Here is a 20,977-nt window from a genome sequence, read left to right on the forward strand (position 1 = left end):
ATCCGATTCATCATCATCATTATCATTAATCGTCCCCTCTGCTGTACAGTCCTTCTATCTCTTCGGTCGTGTTTATGTGTATCATCAATCTACTTTTTCTCAAACCCAACCTAGGCAACGACTATCATACCCAACGCGACAGCAGCGAAAGCCACAGCGGCAGGGACAAACTTGTCGAGCGATACTTTCGCGAGAGCACCGCTTGATGAGCCAGATGAGGAGGAAGCAGAGGCAGATCCAGAAGCGGCGGCACCACCTGTGGTGATTGATGCGAGGGATCCAGTGGCAGTACCGACAGAAGGTTGGAATGCGGTGGAACCACCTGAAGCAGAGGTGATCTGGGTGGTAGTGGCGTTGGCGGAGGTCTCGACGTAAGCTTCCGAAAGGGGTTTACCGAGACATTCGATGATGGATTTCAACTGGAATTTACCCGAGGCGATAGCCTGAGGTAAGACGTATCCTACGGCCAAGTCGACGGTCTGTTGGTAAAGATCGTGAGCGAGGACGATGAATCCTGAGTCGAGTTTGGGGACGTAATCGTTAAGGATAGTATCGAAAGTTTGGAAAGATGATGCACCGGTGGCGGTACCTCCGGAAATGTGCCAATCGTTGGTATCGAAGTTGGTATCTGTTACACCCTCCTTGTAAGAGGTCCAGATGATAGGGGTCATACCCATCTGAGCGGCGATGGCTCTAACTCGATCATCGATATCTCCGTAAGGGGGTCTGAAGGTGTTGGGGGTAACTCCAGTGACGTCCTTGATGACTTTGGCGGTCCAACCTAATTCAGCGACGATCTGCTCGTTGGTCTGGGTGGTAAGAGCGGTGTGAGACCAGGTGTGGACAGAGAGATGGTGACCGGCCATATACTGAGATTGGACGATTTCAGGTCTAGACAAGACTCTGGAACCGACCAGGAAGAAGGTAGTCTTGATCTTCTCTTCGTTGAGATAATCTAACAATAAGGGAGTGAAGGGGGAAGGTCCGTCATCGTACGACAAACCCCAGGTCATCTTGTCGGGACATTCGGTGATATCGGTGTCTCGGGTACATCCACCGCAAGTCCACCAACATCGTCCGTCGGTGATGGCTGAGGGGTCGGTGGAGCACTGTAAGAACGGAAGAATGATGTTAGCTCCAATTCCTTTCCTTATCGTCAAGGGGGTAGGTACAATTCGATCGAATGAACAACACTCACGTCTCCGGTAGTGGTGTTGTAAGTGGGCACTTTGGACATATCAATCTTGCTCAACCATTCCTTGACCTGGTCGGAATCGGTAGGTGGGGCCACATCTAAGGCAGGGTAGTTGGCGATTGTCAAAGCGGAGGTGGGGAGAGCGGCAGCACCAGAGAGGGCAGTGGGGGTAGCACCGGCGGTGTAGGTGGTGTCGAGGGCGACGGTGGTGTCGGTGGGTGCGCCGGAGGTGAGTTCGCTCAAAGCGCTATGAATGATACGATTATCATCAGCATGATGTTCTCTACAAGCTTAGATGAGATGTGATTGGCCACCGCCAAGAAGCAAGGGCGATCCAAGCGGTGTTACCAAGTGAGGGAACGGGAGATAAAGAAAGACACGTCAAACTACCACTCACGGGATAGAGAATCCTGAAGGAGCAGATATGGTAGCTGTTAAACCTAGAATACTCTGATCTACCTGCGTACCAGTTTGAGCGAGGGTGGCTCCCGATGAAGCAGCAGAAGCAGCGGCAGTGGCACCTGAAGCGGCGGCAGAGGCAGCACTAGTACCAGCGGCGGCTGCGCTGGACTGAGCGTAAGCTCCGGTGGATAGTATGGAGAGGAGGAGGGCTGTGGTGGCGAATCGTGACATTATGTTGTTGTCGATTATGAGAAAAGAGATGGATGGAAAAGAGATGCTGTGATAGCTTGTATAATAGTCGGGTCGTACCAATCGATATGGGAAAAATGAAAAGACGCGTGGGTTGTTGAGGTTGAGGTTATTCGATCTGTTCTGTGATAGACAAGAAATCGATGTGAGTAGAATATAACGAAGAGTGATCAAATAGGTTTTAACGATAATAACAAGAAAGAAGGAATGGTTTAGATGAGAAAGTAAAAGATGTAAAAGTAAAGATGAAAAGTGAGATCAATTGTTGGTAGAGATGAAGATGGGAGAGTGAGAGAGTGAGACCAAGAGAGGTGTGTGCGTATAGACGGGCGACAAGGACAAGCGAACAAAGCGTATTCCTTGGCACCAAAATAGAAAGAGTACGAGTAAAAAACAAAACAACCCGAAAATACAAGTCACAATTCACATCCAAGGCTGTGCTATGACGTGAAACACGTAAACAACCCAAACAGAGCAGAGCGTGTCATGAGGTTTATTTACCCTATACCCCCTACTCCCAACACCGTCCCTGAATCCTGCTCCCCCTCACTCGCTCACCGTTGCAATACGGTCCGGGCGTGCCCGTCTGAATGAACGTAAAGTATGCATGCACTTACCGTTGTAGACTTTTGTTGTTATTTCACTCGCACCTCGTCGTTAACGTCTTGGCAAACGCGATCTGATCTGGCGTTGTCAATCTTCCAAGAGAGCTTTGGTCGTTATATATATCTATCGTGTTCCATTGTGATCTTGGCAAGATATTTATCCATCCACTTCGCTTTGAAGGGTTCTTTTCGTTTATATCAACTCACACAGCTTGGATTCACGTGGGTTTGACGTCTACCGCAAATTGGTATAATCACCTAGCGGAGTTGTGAGACGTGTGGGGAGTGCAGATTGCAGTGTAAGATGGTTGTGGATGACACTTGCACCTTCCGGCCGAGTAGGTATGATCTAGATAGGAAACGCTTGTCTCGGATAGGTTATCGTTGTTGTAGGTTTGAGTGAAGTGAACCTGCGCTAAGTCTCATGTGTATATATTGATGAGCTGTTCGGGATGCGGTGACTTGGCTGCTGTTCGTTTGACTATCAAAGTCTCTGGATAACGATGTTGTATTTGTATATGTATCTTACTTTTAAGAGCGAGCGGCCCAGGATGAGATGACTCGTAGAGTGGTAGAATGGAGGTAATGATATCCAAGAGACGAGTGTAGGCATCATGTCTGATCAAACGCTCAGACGGTCTCTTGGCTACTACAAAGTCATGTATTGAGACATCATCAAAGGATTTCAATGCTGTATTGACAAGTACGAGATACATAAAGGATGATTTACTTTGTCATGTCACGTATCGAAATGAGAGCGATGTGCGATTCAAAGGCAGCCTCCAAAGCGCTCTCCATCCCATCGTTTGATGATGAGATGCTATGGCCATGTCATCATGATCGTCTTTCTCATCACTACAAGTGAGTCTGGAGTGGACTGGAAACATCTGGCTGCAATCCAAAGCTATACACACACCGATCTGCCACGTCTGTCAAGGATCATCCTGTACTTCGTGGTGTGGTGACTTGTACCGCCAATCATGAACGTTGCCTGACCTGAGTAGTGCCACACAATGAATAGTATGACCTAGTCTGGTCTATCTATCCCACTCGCAGTCAAGTGACTTGCATGAGAATTTTGTTACAACCGTCTGCGGATTCCCAAGCTAACGCCAACGATCCAGGAAAACCAACAACCGTAAAACAGACATACGGACATCTGTGAGTGCAATTGACGCGTCAACATCGGATTTAAGACTGAAGCCGAAACAAACGCCACAAGCGTTCAAGGCAGCTCACCATAGGAGTTTTACCGGATAATCCCGAGATGAGTCTGCAGTAAATGATTAAGCGTGGCAAGTGGAATTCGACATCGTGGTATGGTGCATGCAGGGTAAAGGTCTAACGATTCGAGGTTTGCGAATGGACAGTTGGATTGGTTGCATGCTGCAGGTTGTCTGTCGATTGTCGTTAATTCAAGGTTCATTCGTACATAGCTTGTTGGTGTTCTCCTTAACCTTCAAAAGATCATAAAACAGGACAAGATGGCCGCTACTCGGTGAGTGATGGGTTTACTGCAGAGAAGATAAGAGTTGGAGGATTACAATGTTGGAGGGAATGAATTGGATGGGAACGATGGATGGGAGGATGACAATGCTGATTTATGGAATTTATCCATCTTCAACTATATCATCGATAACTTATCATCTCACCATCTGTGTATCGCTCATCCCGTCGCACCATGCCCACACCCACCAACAGACTCTACACAAAAGGCCGAATCCTCGGACACAAAAGGGGAAAGAGAAACTCCAGACCTAACCAGTCTTTAGTTCAAATCGAGGGTGTGGACTCCAAGGAGGCTGCCAGACATTACTTGGGTAAAGTGAGTGTTGCCCATTCTGCTTGAGGGGTGGGATGGGGCAGGACAGGACAGGACAGGTTGATTGTTTGGGGGATTCAAGTGGAATTTGGGTATGGAGTAGATGAGGACAGGACGATATGCTGGTTGAGGACGAAGTGAAAACATGGTCGAACGAGGGATATGTCTTGGGAACGGTCGAGTGCTCCCATGTACTAGCGTACCACCTGTTAGATGGTGCACGGGAGAATATCGGTCAATGATGGCTTGGATGATTTGTGGAGATGTCCTGTCCTGTCCTGTTCTGTCCTTGTCCTCCTGGAGTCAACAGTAACACACAATACTAATTTGCCTTCCCTACTCAGCGAGTCGCCTACGTCTACAAAGCCAAGAGGGAGATCAACGGTAGCCGAGTCCGAGTCATCTGGGGGTGAGTGGAGAGTCGTTCACATAGCTGAGGATGGTATGCTGACTGATATTCTGGTGTTCTCTCTCTTTTCCCTGTAATCTTTTCGCTCAAAACGAACCTATCAATAACTTCGATTCACCTTAATCTTCAAAATCACCCCAATCCACTTCACTCCCACACACAGCCGAATCTCTCGACCTCACGGTAACTCTGGTGTCGCCAAAGCCAAGTTCAGGACCAACCTCCCCGCCAAGGTGTTCGGTGCCTCTTGCCGAATCGTGAGTGCAACTCTCTTCAACCTCCGAATCGCAAACGGGTCGCATGATATTGCATGATATTCTTGACCGTTGCATATCGTTCTTGCCCGAGACGCAAATCTCATCTCGTCTCACTCGAACCTCGTGCTAATCCCCGACCTGTCTCGCAGATGCTCTTCCCCTCCACCATCTAATCACCCAACCTCACCACACCAGCATTCTTCCCGCTTCATACAGGTTTTCCCATTTCTAAATGATACGATTATTTCATGTACCATTGGTTTGGGAGATGCAGATTTAAGATAAATACAAAGAACATTTTTGTTCGTGCAGGCTCAGCGAGTTGATCGCAGGTCTTTACTGATGCTGATGAGCGTATACAGCTAAAGGTGTTTGTTACATTGCTGATCCGATTCCATGTGAAGAAAAAGTTGGGCGGGGACAGGGGATTCGCAGTAGGAGGGTAGTGCGGGTGGTCTCATGTACGGAGGGGAGGTTGAGCAATCTCGTGGGCTGAGGCCGGATCAGAATCAGGCGCAAGAATCATGAAGGGTCGTATATTACTTGCTGACTAGCCTAACGGGAAGACTTCGTCAAGTGTAAGAGTTAAGAGTGACTCGCTGTTCGCTGATAATCAGTAAAGTCCACTCCCAAGATCTGAGATCAAAATTGAGGATGTTGAATTTACTCGATAACCTTTCTGTCTTAGATACATTACGTTCCATGAGTGCAAGCAGAAATCGCACACATAGATACATGATCGACAAACATTTGCGTGCACTTCTGATCTGTACATTGTAGCCCATTCAGCGACACACCTTGCTTTCCAGGGTAGCATACAAAATGAACAAGGCCCATCCATGATGACCCTCCAGAACTGTTAATGCCCTTCGTCAGTTCCGATGGGCCCAGGGCTCGGGCCATGGACATATCATAGATCGATACAATATACATATACATGTACATTCTCTAGCTCTGCTCCTGCGCCTTGGCCTTCTTCTTATCCCTCTTCTTCTGCGCTTTCAAAGCTTTCTCTCTCTCATCCAAACTCATTTTCTGCTGAGCCTGGGCCTGAGCCTGGGCCTGCGACCGCTGAGAGTCAGGTTCAATCTTGATCTTCTTACTTACCAGCGGTGAGGCCAATGACTCTCTTTCGCTAGTTGGTCGTTTATTCTTGTTCTTCAATTTGTCTTTCTTGATAGAAGAAGAAGAGGTAGAAGGAGCGGGCGAGCTTGCATTGGAAGTAGATGGGGAATTGCGGGAAGATGAGATTGTCTGACGCATCTTCTCTGCTATTGATATTGGCCGTTCGTTCACGCTCGGTGTGTTCTGCGATTTGAGGGGTTGACTCTTGTTCTGTGAGTGTGAGGAAGGAGGAGGAGGGGATACAGCCGGTTTGAGGAGTGTACGTGGTTGGGGAGTATGGGAGGGTTCAGTCTGGATAGTGATCATAACGATGTCAGTGTGCTTCGATCATCCAGTAGTATGAGCATTGGCCTTGGTTCCCAGTCACGCTCGACCAGTCTTTCATGGGGTGTACGACGTTCAGATCTGCTCGATTGCCCATTCCGGGGAGGAAGAGAGACTGTCGACCCGTCCCACCCAGTTAGAAGGTCACAACCCACCTTGATTGGTTTTGTCCTCTCCTTCTTCACCGTCCGCACTTCCTCTTCCACTTCCACTGCATCACTCATATCCTCGTCCCCATCCCCATCTTCCCTTTTGACCTCCGCCTTCTTATCACTTTGGTCTAGACCAAACCCACCAAACGTCATTCTCCCTCCTCCCCCACTCGGTCCCTCTTGAGGATTGGACCCAGACGGTCCAGCATCGGAAGGATGTCCAACAAGGAACGGTACATAGCTCGACTCAAATACCGGACCACCCCTCTGCACTGCCGATCTACCAGATCTACTTCGGGAGGATGAAGAGGGGATGAACCATTCCTCTTCGTTTTGGATTATCATCTTGTCGCCTCGAGCTGCTGCTGAGGCCGTGGCTGAGAGGTACGCCTCACTAGGCTTTGAGGAGGAGGATGGCGTAGACGTGGGCACATTGTTGGTTTGGGAGGTTGAGGTTGAGGTTGGGGTTGGAGTGGACGGTTGGGAACGGGCTTGACCACGTTGCATAAATTTGAGGGAGAGGGTAGAGGAGGATAATGACATTGTGGCTGGGTCGTGGGTCGTTCGCCAAGCAAAGGAAAGGGAAAGTATACGTCTCTGAGTGGCTCGGTCGAGCAACACCTGCTTATCAGTATGTATGATATTGGGACGTTCTATAGTTGATGAGGAAGAGTCAAGATGACGACCGTTGTACAAGATAAGATAGTTGACAATCAAATTTATCAATATCAGTGTTTTTTGTTAGCACTCGAGAATCGCGGGGTCTCCGCATTCCAGCTTGAATACTTTGTATCAAACATATCATCTCTTTCATCTGTTTGAATGTTCTCTTGTGCATATATACTGGCACTCTCAGTGATCTTCATATCTCGACAGCAAGAGCAAGAGTAGCAGCTAAAGTGACCGCAATACCTCATCATCACAACAAATCTCACGCCTCACGACAATGTCACTATCTTCATCCAACATCTCATCCGACCTATCGAACCTCCTCTCACTCCCCCCCTCAACCCTCTCAACACTCCTTGACCCTCCCCCTTCCTCTATCAGACCCACATCGGAGGACCAATCACCCATACAAGTTCTCAGCGCCTTCTCGCCTTCACAGGCTACCCCGGAACAAAGTCAGACTCTCATCAAATGCTATATAACCCAGATGAACGAGGCTAAAACCCTAGAGAGGGGAGGTGAGATTGATAAGCTTGGAGAAAGGATTGATACCCTCAGAGAAAGGGGTGGGGGGCTGGAGGGTACGTTGAGTGAAGTGAAAGTGAAAGTTTGAGGTGAGTTGAATGCCACCTTGTGTCATCATCAAGGGAGATACCAGCAGGAGCTGAGCTTGTCTGTTGTATAATATGATCAGATACCGACAGTCATACCGTGTCTCATGTGATCCCAATGAAGAATCGTCAAGGAGGGGACACTGTTCTATTTAGAATCTCCACGACCAAGGGAGTAATGTTGTATCTCATTGTACAGTACATACCATCACCACCACCATCAGCGATGTATGAATATTACCGAATTCATCGTGTCCGATAACACCTCGTCGAGCGAAACGCATTCTTCCATTCCATGAATCGTAACAAGGTCAATCCATGCATTATAAAGTGTTTGATGTGAGCTAGATATTTCATACCCAAGTGGATCTAACAAATTATAATTGGGATCCTCCACTTAGATAAGGCCAGAAGGAAGAAAATCAGAACAAAATCGTTAGATGAGAGAATCATATGAATGTATATAAAGAGATGCAGGGTATCTTATCTATTGATTTAAACTTCAAGGAAGAGAGAACGAAATGATGATGTGTTACTTCTAAGATATGGACATGATGTTGATTGACTTTTCTAGTGGTCTATGATGGATGACATCAAATCGTAAATCCCTCTATCAACCCCGCAACCCACTTGGCCATCATCGACAATCTATTTCCCCATATACACAGATCAGCTAATCTCTCAGCTCAACAATGGTAGATTGTCCACGTTCGAAATGAAATACAATCAATAGTAGGAGAGGGAGAGACTCACCGATCCGATTTGACCTGCACGAAATTCAATTCCGCCAATCCCCTCATTCCCAGATCTTCCAACACCTGTTCCCTCGCACCATTATTCGGAGTCAAGCTTGGACTGGACGAGATACTACTCGCGTACATCTTTGGTCCGTGGAGATGAAGGGAGGTGAAACTGTCCGTAGTAGGTAGGGACGACATGGAAGGTAAGGAATAATTTGGATCGGACAGGGCTCGTTCGAGTATTATTGATGTCGATTTGAGGATTGATAGATTCGAGGTGGTAGTGAGAGTGGTAATTATTCGAGGTATTAGGATGTCGTACCTGCGTTGTATTACATTAGCTTACGCTTTCCACTCTGGAATGATCAGAGGATGAGAGATGGCAAACTCACGCCATAGCTACCACCTCTGGCATCTCGGCACTAGCATCCGCAAGCAACCTATACAAAACCACTTTCTCCGTATCTGATCCGCCCGATCCATTCAGCAGAGCCACTACCAAGCTGATCAGAAGCAGCGCCGTTGAATTGTCCCTATGGCTCAACCATCGGTCGGCTCAATCCCATCCTACATACAAGTGTGTGAGCTGACTCACGGGATAGACAACATGTCAAACACAGCGACCTCCGCCAGATCCAGATCCCTCCTCGAACCATCAATATCCAATCCAGCAGCTTGGAACACCTTCTTCACATCTTCTCCACTGCCTATGGACGTAGACAATAGAGCAATGAAATAGGCTATACTTCCTGGTGAGACCAACAGTTCGTCCTCCCCATTAGGTCGGGCAGGTTCAGCCGACAACTTGAGCAAATTCATCATAGACTCTATGGTCAATTTCCTGGTTGTAGGATGTCTTACTCCCTTATATATGATCGCTATCAGTGCGAAAGTCATATCAGTCTCGAATGATACTCCAGAGACTTGATCCAATTTCTTGGCCTGTTCCGCTATACCGCTTCTTGTATCCAATATAAACTCCATGAGATCTTTGCCACGTAATATCGAGTGGGGACTGGTAGTTTCGCTGACGGCTTTGAGGGAGGAGTTCATAAGTTCCAAAGCGGTTGCGAAGAGAGGTATGTAGCCCAATTGAAGGATCGATACTGCCAGCCAGAATAGACTGGAGGCATATCGACTATCCGGTAAGAGACCTTTGATGATTTGACTGAGACATCTGAGCATACTGATCAGAAGGACACTGTCGCCCTCCTGGAAGTGGGATAGCGTGGTGCTCATAGCTACTAAGATCTGATATACCAGGTCATCGTCCACTTCGTCCGATGCTAGATAGCCCAGTACCGTGAATGCTTGAGGTTGAGTAGCTGGATTGTGTTGGAAGCATGTTGCAGCTACTAGACCCATCCATCGAGCTCGCCAGGCATTTGCACAGTCTATATGTATTAGCAGAGATTACATCAGCATATATACTCGTCCAAGCTTTACGGGTTGTTTGTACTGACCAATCGATATCGCACCAGCAGCCAGAACTTCACCCAAGAAGTTCGACACCTCCTCGACCCTTTCAAGCAATTGGAGATCCGTTTCATCCTTCATAGGCAGTCCGGAGAGTTCGATACTTCCTTGTCCTTGAGTAAGACCAAACGCAGCCATGATCTGAGGTTGTTGTATACGTTTCAAAAGAAGCTGCAGAGTCGAAGCGTCCATATCGCCTGAAGTGGGGTTGGAGGCAAGAGACTGGATAACGTTGACTAGTAGACCGTATATTGTCTGACGCATCAGTACTGGACCCGCACCAAGGAGGAGAGTAATTATGTGGAAGATCTCCGGTAAGAATAACTGAGTGTCGAGGGAGGAAGAAGGGTTGAATCCTAGTATAAGAGTGATCCGAGATAAAGAGCAGATTTCGGGCCAAACTGCGTTTTCTGTTATATGGACGGATGGTTTGAGGTATGTTTGTGCGAGCGTCTATATACTACCCCGTAAGCCTCTACACGATGATGAAGATCAGATAAAAATGACACACCTTTCGCAGCTTCGCGATTACCTTACCCCTCACGGAAGTAGACGAAACCGATACTAGGATGTCCCCGATACATTCCGCCTTATCACTGCCAATTCCGGCGTCAACAGCAGAATGTATCAACTCTGCAATGACTATATCCGCCAAACTCTCATGGGAAGTGGTGAGGATTGCCCATACTTGTTCTTGTATCGCTAGGTGTAGGTGCTGTGGTCATTACCATCAGCTTACACAACCCAGTCAAGCTTTCCCAAAGCAGAACTCACCCGGCGCTCAGTAACAGTAATCCCAATTAGAGCTCTAACAATCTCCCTAACCTGCTTGATACTTTCCAGTCCATCTTCCTTCGTAGGTCGACTAAACTGATCGAGGTTGACCAGCCAGGGTCCAACGTAGTGTAGACACGCGGTCTTCAGCGGAGTATCAGCTTTACCAAAACCGAGGGTCCATTCTTTCAGGAATTCCAGAGTCAGGTGTGGGACAGATGCTGCCAGTGCTTTGGAAAGAGTGCCGACGAATGCTAGTGAGTTGTTGGGTATCGATAATCCAGCTGGAGGGAAACATCGACAGGTCAGCTGTTATTTATGTCGAGGGGAATTTTCGTTCACTCACCTGACACCTTCAACACTCTCGATGCCAGTTCGTACTTGAAGAATTGGCACAGCTCGTTCAACAAGATATAAGCACCCATTCGAAGTGTACCATCGCTCGAGGACAGGTTGAGCAAAGCTACGTTGAGTAAAGTAGCAGGGACATCGCTCGGTCGAAGGGCTCTCTCGTTACTTGGTCCTTCTCGTAGTCTTGCTCTGGCCGCTCGAATGATCTGAGCCATCTCGTTTCGTCCTACACGGATGTTAGCCATCTATTCATTCAATCTAGACTGAGCTGACTCACGCCTAGACACAAAAATCAGGGTCTCGCTTTGACCATACTTGATGACCAAATGATCAGAGGGGACACCGCCCCCGACTATTATATCATCGATGTCTTGTAATCTGACCACATCGATAACATAGGACTTGATACCAGACAGAAGCTCTTGCTTCTTCCACTATATCACATATTGTCAGCTAGTGTACGCATATCGTTAATCAACAAGCTTACCGAAGCGATTTGCAGTGAATCATGACCCAATTTGACCACCACCGGCACTTGCATCTCATGATCGGCCACGCAAAGTAAATTGGTGAAGACGTGGTCAGCTTCATAGGCTAGAGCCATGGTATATTCAGGTAAAGCGAGACTGGTGAATGGGATTGAATCGGCAAGTTCGGAGGGGCTGCTGCACGCGATAACGTTCTTTCCAATTGCGGGTGCTAATTATGATGTCAGCTAAACAGCGACTAATCAGACAATGTGGAGTAGCTCACTGATAGTAAGCAGCTCAGATACCAATCTTCTTATCCGCTTCTTAGCATACGAGTTTGGATTATATATCGCCAAAGTCTGGGCAACGAAAAGTCAGCTTAATACAAAATACCGAAGTGCTTAGCTGACACACATGTATACTAGGTAATACACCAGGTGGGAACATCTGTATCGATCTCTTAAGCCAAGGTAGTGGTAATTCGTTGGCAGGTGAGAAGTCCGTCAGATCAATGACGATATCAAAGAAATCCGTCACTTTATCGAGTATCTAAGAAAGCAGATCAGCTATCGAATCCACCATGTATTCACAAGATAGCTTACCGAGAAGACATGATATGCCAGCACATCGTAATCCACCAGGGCCACTCGAGATACGACGAAATAGAATATCCGGCGGCCGTTCTGCTCATACGTTAGCTGATCGTGCTCCTGAGTTCGAACTGATTGGGCCGACTACTCACCTGACTCGCTGGACCTTCGTAAAACGCATCCGCAACACTATCGGTGTTTCGTCCCATGTTGTGGCGCATGAACCTGTAACGGCCGTATCAGCCAAAAACAACCAATGTACATGGTGGGGACCCGGCGGGAGGGGGAAAGGGGGGGAGCGTAACTCACTCCTCGTAGACTTGTGATTTAGCAGAAGCGCTCAACCCATTAGTCGTAGGTGGTGGCCCGGATCTATCCATAATCTTCTGTAAATTCTCCAGAGCGCCTTTACCGTCGAACTCGGTTCTAGCAGATTTGGTAGTAGCAGAAGCGTGTCTGTAATGTTTCGGCATATTCGATAGGGAAGTCTCAATTCTGGCTTTATGCTTGAATACGAATCGATGACTAGGATTGCAGTGAGGTCAGCTTACATCCCTTACTACGTCCAGGAAGATAGAGCTCACATAATAGCGTCGTCCCCATCAAGATCTTGATATCGTTCCGCATCGTCCGCAAAGGCTTTGATAGCGTGTTGAACGTCGATTGTCTTCGGTCGAATCTTATCACAATTGTCAGCACATGCGGTCTTCCCAATCAAAATCCGAATCCATCCTTGTCATCCCCCTGAGCATGTGATAACACCATACCCCACCTCACCCCAGCTCTTCTACATCCTGTCTCCAAACCAAAATATCACTCACAGCAATATCGCTCAAAAACTTTGTTACCTGTCTAATATTATCCGACAAAAAGTTATTCAAAACCTTCATGTGCGGTTCCTTGAAGACCACGTTATTTGCCAAATTCTGTATCACTTTCGTGATCAACAACAACGCTCGTCTAGTCTCTCTCGTATCGGGATTAACATCCAGATCTATCGATTCGGGCGAGACGATCGCGGGGCAGAAGAACCGGAGGAAGATGAAGGATCCAACGGCGGAATGGCGGGAATCGGGGAATCGGTCGTCGACTTGTTCCCAGATGTGGTGGCATAGGGCTCGAAACATCCTTTATCGTGATGAAAAATGGAAAATCAGCTGCATGCTCTCTCGGAATGGTGAGAGGAGAAACATAGCTCACAGTGGCACCCTTGGAGTGGAAGAGCAAATCAAGTCGAGTAGAGCTTGACACATTAGTCGTAGATGATCGGCATTCTTATCGATATCTTCTGTTCCGGAAGCTTTACTTGGATCCAATTCGAAAGAACACTCTGCAGGTTTCTCAATAAGGGATAACACGAGTGGTTGGAGAGTTGCGCGGACGTAATTACTGGTACACTACATCAGCACATTTGACATTCTCCATAACAGAAAGATCTACTCACTATCCATAAGTCTTCGCAAAGATAGTCAACATCCTCATCGTTATCGAATTAGCTCGGAACAGTTCAGACTCGTGATCTATCCAATGACATATCAGCTTAAGTCCCTTCATTTACTAACCATGCTCACTGGTCAAAGCGACCTCCCGCTCAATCAAAGCCCTCATCAAACCCAACAATGCTCCCTTGCCCTCAAACACCCTAAAGAGCAAGGTCGACAGCTCGTCCACCTCATTACCGGACTGAGGACAGACATCAACCATAGCAAGCGCCATCGCCAAGTTCGGTCCAGCGAGTAAATCCAGATAATTCTTAGTCGAAGTTGATACCCTATTATTCGATAGTCCGCCAAACCTTGTTCCCTGCTGTAAAGTGTTGGTCATCAACTGCATGAATGCTGTTCTAAGCACTGGATCTTCGTGATATCCTAGTGATAAGCAATGTTTCAACCCTACGTCGATATTGGCCGAGAGGAGGTTGGATAGTGCTAAAATTGCCAGAGTAGGTGTATCGTTTGGCCCGCTTTCTCTAGGGGTATTGCCATTACCGTGTAAAGAGGATGTATAACCGACCGATTCAGCCTGAGATACGACGAAAGCAGGACACGTTAGCTGGTCGATACAAATACTACCTGGGAATCGTGCCAGCTCACCTCTTCAAAGCTGGATCGCTCGAGTACCTTCACGAGGTGTAAATAATGTTTGTAGAACAACCTCGATTTGAGTACTCCTTGTGAATTATCCGTTTCTTCCGCTGGATTCTTCAACACCAACCCTTCGGTCAACGGTACCATTGCCCGCAAGCAGGCATGATCTAGCTCTCGTTGAGATTTACTGGTAGTTTCGACTCCAGATACGTAGACGTCGTTGTCCTGTCCACTTGAACGATTAGCAGGATACTCTCTATAATCAGTTTGGTTGGTACAGCAAGAAATATCGAACCACCAACGAAGAGATCAATATTAAGGTAAAGAATGACATCGCTCACCCGCATAGACTCCAAAGACCATTCACTCATCCAATCCAACAACGCATTCCTAAACCTCGCCCCATTAGACAAACACACATTATCAGGTTTCCTCAGCGCCATCTCCACCAAATGGCAAAACCTAGATTTCAATCTCAAGGCAGTATCGCTCCGACCCAGCCGATGGATATATTGCGCGAGTAGGTAGAACAGTTCTCCCAAGTCCACCTGGACAGTAGGGACATCATCATTAGGTCCCATACGATCTATCAATAGTCTTAGGACCGATACGGATTGTTCGGCGAAGATGGTGAATGGTTCGGAGATGTTGATTCCTGCTGGACCTATTGCGTGGGATAGTAGTCTAGATACACCATGCTGTAAGCTTAAGGTCTGCCACCGAAGGAATCTCGTTGAGGGAGAGGTTGCAGGGCTGCTGGATGGAGAATGAGATGAGCTCACTTGATCATCGGCCCAACAATCATCCTACATCCATTCGTAGGCAACTCTGACCCCAAAGCGTTCTTAACAGTCTCTCTGACATTTACCGAACTGCTGATCAATAGGTCGACACATTGCTTGACGAAGGACTCGACAGGAACACGAGGATCAGGTATCGATTGATCGTATGCTGGAGGCAAGATGCCCTTTCCGATGATATCGCATAAACTGGGTGGTGGTTTGGTATCGTAATTCGCAACGCTGCTACATGCACATAGCCACGCTACGAGGTTCTGCCATTCTTTGGATTCCTCCTACAACGTATGGGTTTGTCAGCTATTCTCTCGGTACTAATTCTGCAGCTGATCACGCACCTCATCTAGTCCATCGATATCGGCTGTCAAACCCCTTCTGCGTACGTCCCTCGAAGACACAGTGGTATCGCCCTCAGCAGCAATGATCTTTGCGGTCAACTTCTGAGCAACAGCAGCTAATCCAACCCATAATCCTACGGTGAAAGGAGTTGAGATAGCCAAAGGTCGGAGGGTACGTCTGATCTGCCGTTGTTGCTGTTGTCGACCTGCAGATCATCATTCAAGTCAATGTAAGCTTCATCAACTTCCATTGGGGTCATTTGAAAGCTCACCTATTGAAACGGGGAGCATTGCCAGCGCATCAAAAGCATTTGCTCTTTTATCGGGGACCAGCCCGCTTGAAGCAGAAGTCAATTGACCCATAGAAGACATATGAGCCATTCGAGTCAACTTGCCGAAAACAGATAACATTGGTAATGTCAATGAAATCTGTTCGTTGTCCGGTCCTGCACAGGTCGTGAAACCAGCAACGGAGATGACCATAGCGGCAGGTTGAGCCATCGGAGAAGGGAAAAGTACCTTGTACTGTGGGAATCAGCTTATGATCATGCTTGAGACGGAGTGAACCTACGGTAGCGTCTTCTTCGACCAAGCGTAGCACAGCGGTACTAGTCTCTCTCAGAGCTGCCATAGCGATCGCGACGTCATCCGACTCAGCATTGTGGAAAGCGAATAGGGTCTGCCGTCCCATATCAAGTAGGATTTGCCATCTACGACAAATTTTCTCAGTTCAAATCGAACGAAGGACAGCGTAAAGAATTTGTCACTCACATAGCACCGCCAGCGCTCGTAGCCAAAGCTTCGAATTCTTTATCCCTCAGAGCCTTCTTCCGTAGTTCATCGATCAGCACACATGCCGTTCTAGAAGTCACGGGTGTGAGAAGATCCGGACTAGGTATGACAGTCAAGGAGGACAACGCCAATAGGAATTGATGTAGACTATCGCTCGAAGATGAAGATTGATCTGCCGTACAGCCGGTGAATGCGAACTCCGGGTCGATAGAGTATAAGGTGAGTATCTCCGTGATTAGATCCGTCTGCCCAGATGGCAATTCGGGAGCAGCGCGTCGACGTAGAGATAGCGATTGAGCATACGCCTAAATCCCAACGTCAGCGTGACACAGAGAAAATGTCCATCTGATCATCTTTGCTTACCTTGAGAACAGCACGCAATGAAGGCCCAACAGTTCTTCGGAGATTGGCTAGAGGAGAGAACCAAGGTAATCTCTGATCTTCCACCGCAACCACAATACAAGCTTTAACAGCTATGATCTTATTTGCCTCGATCGAGCTGGTGAGCAGTTTGGGAAATGACGTCGTACTGATCAGTTCCGGATCTGATTTATACAGCGCGACCAAACCTTCTACAATGACATTCTTGTCGACAATTTCGGAAGAGTTTGACGATCCGAACAAGGCGTGCTGAAGATCGCACATCAGCTTTGAAAGTCGTTCGTGGGCGGGAAAGCAGCGGCTACTCACCTTCACGTCATTCTGTATATCCAGTACCAAACTCCTCACACCCGTACCATCGTGCCTCGGTGAGAGTGCCATAGCAGCTCTGATCATATCCACGTAAACCAGAGCGCAAGTTTCCAGACTCTTACTAGAATGTAACCCTTTCCTGACCCTATCTATGAACGCAGCTTGATTCGAATTTGACGATCTACCGGCCACCTCACTGGTCACCAGCTTGGTGAATATGTCCGGCAGCAGAACCAACAGTATCCCCAATAAGGGATAAAACGATCTAGTCCGCCTGGCATTTGACGAGGTGAACCCCGAATCTGAGAGAGACCACAGCGCATCAAATAGGGGTTCCACTCCTTCCATCTTCCTATTTGATAGTATGAAAGACTCATATTCCACTGGATGGACCTCAATCCAATTCCATATACCCCTTCTGAGAGAGTTTGAGATGGCGACTTGAGCGGGTCTTTTGACATGAATGAAAGTTGATGAGACTTCCTGTATAGTCTGTGCTAATCTTGTTCTATCCAGATTTGCCCATTCCAACAGTCTTATCTCAGTCACATCTGGTGATTCTTCGATGGTGGTTTGTAGATACCCAATCTTACTTTTTATACGCGATAGTACTAAATTCCAATTTGACGCTGATAGATAGAATATTATCCTAGGTGTATATTTGGTCATCTGCGTGATGGTAGCGATAGGTGTGGAGCATTGTGAAGAGAGTGGTTTTGGCTTGATCGGTTCATGCGATGTGGTACTGGATGAGGATGGATAGGAGTGTTGCTGGATGAATTTGGTGCCAAGTGTATAAGTGATACAATTCGATGAAATTGATCGAGTCGAGGAGGTACTGGAAGAGGTCCCTAATCCTTTTGAGTCTTTGGTAGGCGCTGGACTAGCTCTTTCGTAAATACCTGAATCCGATGAGACCAGTCTAGTATATATCAACATTATCCCTAAGATGTATCTGGCTAAAACTTCGTCGAAAGGGTATGGATCAGGCCAACAGCGGGGTAGTTCCCCCTGAGGTGGGGGCGAAGATGCCGAGTGGACCTGCCATGAGGTCGATAGGCAGAGATTGAGGATGTGGAGAAGGTATAGTTGGGAATGGAGGGTGTCAAGGGAAGTTTCGGCGAGGGATGATGGGCTGGTGAACTAGCAGGGAGAATAATAAAGTATTCAGTATCGAATTAGCAGATGAAGGAATGGTGAAGTATGATGTCGATTGTGGCTCAACAATGAACGTATCTCTTACCTTGGATAGCGTCTCCAACGCTCCCACAAGACTCTGCACTATCAACGATACTCTGGATCTCGATAGTTGTAACAACGATCCAATCGTAGCTTGAACTCCAGGATCCACTTCCATGATCGCCAACCGTATTCCAGAGTTGCATGGTAGCTAGAGCGACGGTCATATCAGTTTAACAGACGTGGATGATATCGTCACCACTGACATACCTTGTTCACTATCCTCCCTACGAGAGAGTTTATCACTTTGTGTTCTGGACTATTTCCCTCCGGTCTCATTATACTGCTCGTATCATTTATCGAGTTGGTATCGTAAGTTGAAGACTGGTACTGCGATTGACCTTGACTTGTACTTTCTTTCCCACTGTTCAATTGCGACTGAGATTGACTTTGACTTGAGGAAGTGTTGGTCGATCTGAACAGACCTGAAGGTGAACTGAAGGAATGATGTGGTGATCCACCTGTTCCATTACGTCGCACGGGCATATTGAATGAATCTCTTCCTCTTCTTTTCGGATCGGGTTAGGTGAGGCCGAGGGCGAGGGTGATGAGGTTCTGAAGTGCGGGAAGAGGGATGAAGGGTGAAGGGTAAAGGGTGAGAGATGAGGTGAGATTTTCAAAATGGGATGAGGTGAGAGGGTATGGTGTGTATGGTGTGTGTGGTAACTAGGTACAACATGAGAGGAGAAGAGAGGGAAAGCAAGATATAGATGTATGGGGTGCAATCGAGTAAAAGGGGTGATGCTGTATGTATGCTGTTTTACAGTTGAGCTTTGACCTCTTTCTCTTTCTACTCTTATGTTATTCTATTGTGGTATGAGCGTATGAGCAGCTGAACGACGATATGGGATGATGAACAATGGATTATTACTGTACTGTATCTCTTCGACGCGTCAGGGCGATATCCATATGAAACTGAAACTGACTGGACCTGATTCAGACAGTCCGTCCTATAACGCTCGGACCCATCTAACACTACACCTCGGACACCTCCGCCCGTCAACTCGGCTTCATCTTAAGCTTGAGCCATGTGGCATGTTCATGTTGTCAAGCTAAGGTACAAAAGCACAAGCTAGGAAGGAAAGAGTCAAGAATAACATCCGATATCATTCGGTATTTGTTCATCATCACATCTCACTTTACTGGAATCACTCACTTTGTCCATCACACACTATGGCTCCTTCCCGAGGTGACGGTGATGGAGCATCCACTCCGTTGGACCTATCATATCCGTCAAGACTGGTACAGACGTAAGTCTATCTTCATCGCATGAATCCACATGGCATAGATAGCTCATATCATCTTATCATCTGATCCGACTTAGACTCGACTCCCATTCAGGTCCAGTGAACGTGATAAAATACAACCACGGTGCGAAATACCTCCTATCGGGATCATCAGACCGGAGTATCAGGTTGTGGAATCCCTCTTTAGGGAAGGAGATCAAATTTTATAATGGCCATGCTCAGGAGGTATTGGCTTTAGACATGTGAGCGGACATTCCACCTCGTACTAATATCAAAGCATGTTTGGACTGAACAGATAAGGTAAAGGTCTGCATATTGACCACCTGGTAAATATCATTAGCACACACGATAACGCAAAATTCGCATCATCAGGAGGAGATCGAGCAGTGTTTTTATGGGACGTACCTACCGGATCGGTCATACGGAGGATGCAAGGTCATTTTGGGAAGATCAACGCTGTGGGGTTCAGTCCCGATTCGCAAATATTGGCTAGTGGTGGGTACCGTTTTATCGATGTCATCGGCACCAACTTGCGGAGCTGAATGATATGATATCGTGTGTATAGCCGGTTTCGACGCCAAAGTCATGTTATGGGATATGCGGTGAGTCTACTTCCTCCCCCTTCTCCTCATGAGAAAGGCATCTATCAGACCAAGCGATAAGTCTTAAAGTATCTCAACAGAAATACTAATACTCCCACATTCATGCCAGAGCCTCATCCCGTGACCCCCTCCAAACACTCAAAGAAGCCTCCTCAACAGTCTCTTCCCTCCTCCTCCCATCCTCCCCTCAAATAATCACGGGATCCTACGACGGCCATTTACGCACCTATGATCTGCGATTCGGTCTCCTCACTGAAGACGTAATTGGAGAACCCATCTCATCTATCAGACTGTCCAGGTCGAATCCCGAGGAAAGTATTTTGGTGGGGACTACACCCATTTCCTCTGGTGGTGGTAATAGCGGGACAATAAGGGAGGAAGATGCACCGAAAATACGTATATTTGATAGGAAAGATGGTTCGTGTCTCCAGACGGTCAAGGGGCACGATACGGCGGGAAGTAATAGATGGGCGATGGAATGGGGGTATGGAGAGGGGTACGTACTGGCGGGGGATAGGGATGGGAAGATGTGGGGATGGAATGTATTGGATGTGAGTTGTGTCCTACCTCTGACTCGATTCGGTCTGGCGAGGATCCTTGTTGTCAAATCACTTATTCAAATATATCGATGAACCAAGCCACTGACCTTTCATCTCTCTATATAACCTGTTCAGGCCAAACCCCTTCCTTCTCATCCCAAACAGATCCACAAAAAACAAATCACCTCGCTAGTCATCAACCCAAGAGGGAAAGAGATGATAAGCGCTTCAGCGGACGGTACCATCAAAGTATGGCATAAGTAATACAGTCTATCCAGATCCCGAAACAATCTGCTCAAGCATAAGGCATAGAAATCGAAGAGCAAACAATATGCAATATCAAGAAAATCGTACGAGTGAGAGTGCACCGCCATGTCCTCGAATGTGCGACATTCCCTCATAGTAATCGATACGAGGAAGAT

General features: G+C 47.3%; 6 protein-coding genes across 6 annotated transcripts; 3 read left to right on the top strand and 3 right to left on the bottom strand.

Annotated features, from left to right (window-relative positions):
* Positions 1 to 110: 110 nt before the first annotated feature.
* Positions 111 to 1,828, bottom strand: I302_101356 (uncharacterized protein; the record flags this gene model as incomplete). Its single annotated transcript, XM_019186743.1, has 3 exons — positions 111 to 1,109; positions 1,199 to 1,442; positions 1,593 to 1,828. 3 exons carry the CDS (start codon positions 1,826 to 1,828, stop codon positions 111 to 113), a joined length of 1,479 nt encoding a protein of 492 aa, XP_019049621.1.
* A 2,304-nt stretch (positions 1,829 to 4,132) lies between these two features.
* Positions 4,133 to 5,112, top strand: I302_101357 (60S ribosomal protein eL33; the record flags this gene model as incomplete). Its single annotated transcript, XM_019186744.1, has 4 exons — positions 4,133 to 4,276; positions 4,618 to 4,682; positions 4,846 to 4,939; positions 5,089 to 5,112. The coding sequence occupies 4 exons, from the start codon at positions 4,133 to 4,135 to the stop codon at positions 5,110 to 5,112; spliced, it is 327 nt and encodes a 108-aa protein (XP_019049622.1).
* A 775-nt stretch (positions 5,113 to 5,887) lies between these two features.
* Positions 5,888 to 7,083, bottom strand: I302_101358 (uncharacterized protein; the record flags this gene model as incomplete). Its single annotated transcript, XM_019186745.1, has 2 exons — positions 5,888 to 6,355; positions 6,544 to 7,083. 2 exons carry the CDS (start codon positions 7,081 to 7,083, stop codon positions 5,888 to 5,890), a joined length of 1,008 nt encoding a protein of 335 aa, XP_019049623.1.
* Positions 7,084 to 7,486: 403 nt separating this feature from the next.
* Positions 7,487 to 7,822, top strand: I302_101359 (uncharacterized protein; the record flags this gene model as incomplete). Its single annotated transcript, XM_019186746.1, has 1 exon — positions 7,487 to 7,822. The coding sequence occupies one exon, from the start codon at positions 7,487 to 7,489 to the stop codon at positions 7,820 to 7,822; it is 336 nt and encodes a 111-aa protein (XP_019049624.1).
* A 591-nt stretch (positions 7,823 to 8,413) lies between these two features.
* Positions 8,414 to 18,653, bottom strand: I302_101360 (uncharacterized protein; the record flags this gene model as incomplete). The annotated part of the gene is made up of 31 exons (XM_065869277.1): positions 8,414 to 8,468; positions 8,574 to 8,882; positions 8,953 to 9,093; positions 9,156 to 9,954; positions 10,024 to 10,489; positions 10,548 to 10,751; positions 10,811 to 11,094; positions 11,157 to 11,387; positions 11,439 to 11,595; positions 11,649 to 11,860; positions 11,915 to 11,990; positions 12,046 to 12,180; positions 12,234 to 12,314; positions 12,374 to 12,446; positions 12,531 to 12,746; positions 12,806 to 12,900; positions 13,043 to 13,349; positions 13,422 to 13,610; positions 13,666 to 13,741; positions 13,793 to 14,243; positions 14,315 to 14,533; positions 14,650 to 14,992; positions 15,091 to 15,383; positions 15,444 to 15,649; positions 15,716 to 15,962; positions 16,015 to 16,153; positions 16,215 to 16,540; positions 16,599 to 16,865; positions 16,926 to 18,071; positions 18,172 to 18,318; positions 18,378 to 18,653. The coding sequence occupies 31 exons, from the start codon at positions 18,651 to 18,653 to the stop codon at positions 8,414 to 8,416; spliced, it is 8,166 nt and encodes a 2,721-aa protein (XP_065725349.1).
* A 687-nt stretch (positions 18,654 to 19,340) lies between these two features.
* On the top strand, positions 19,341 to 20,819 carry I302_101361 (uncharacterized protein; the record flags this gene model as incomplete). The annotated part of the gene is made up of 6 exons (XM_065869278.1): positions 19,341 to 19,417; positions 19,492 to 19,656; positions 19,755 to 19,909; positions 19,980 to 20,016; positions 20,126 to 20,567; positions 20,691 to 20,819. 6 exons carry the CDS (start codon positions 19,341 to 19,343, stop codon positions 20,817 to 20,819), a joined length of 1,005 nt encoding a protein of 334 aa, XP_065725350.1.
* Positions 20,820 to 20,977: the final 158 nt, after the last annotated feature.

Source organism: Kwoniella bestiolae, chromosome 1, assembly GCF_000512585.2.
Source record: "Kwoniella bestiolae CBS 10118 chromosome 1, complete sequence".
Taxonomy (NCBI): domain Eukaryota; kingdom Fungi; phylum Basidiomycota; class Tremellomycetes; order Tremellales; family Cryptococcaceae; genus Kwoniella; species Kwoniella bestiolae.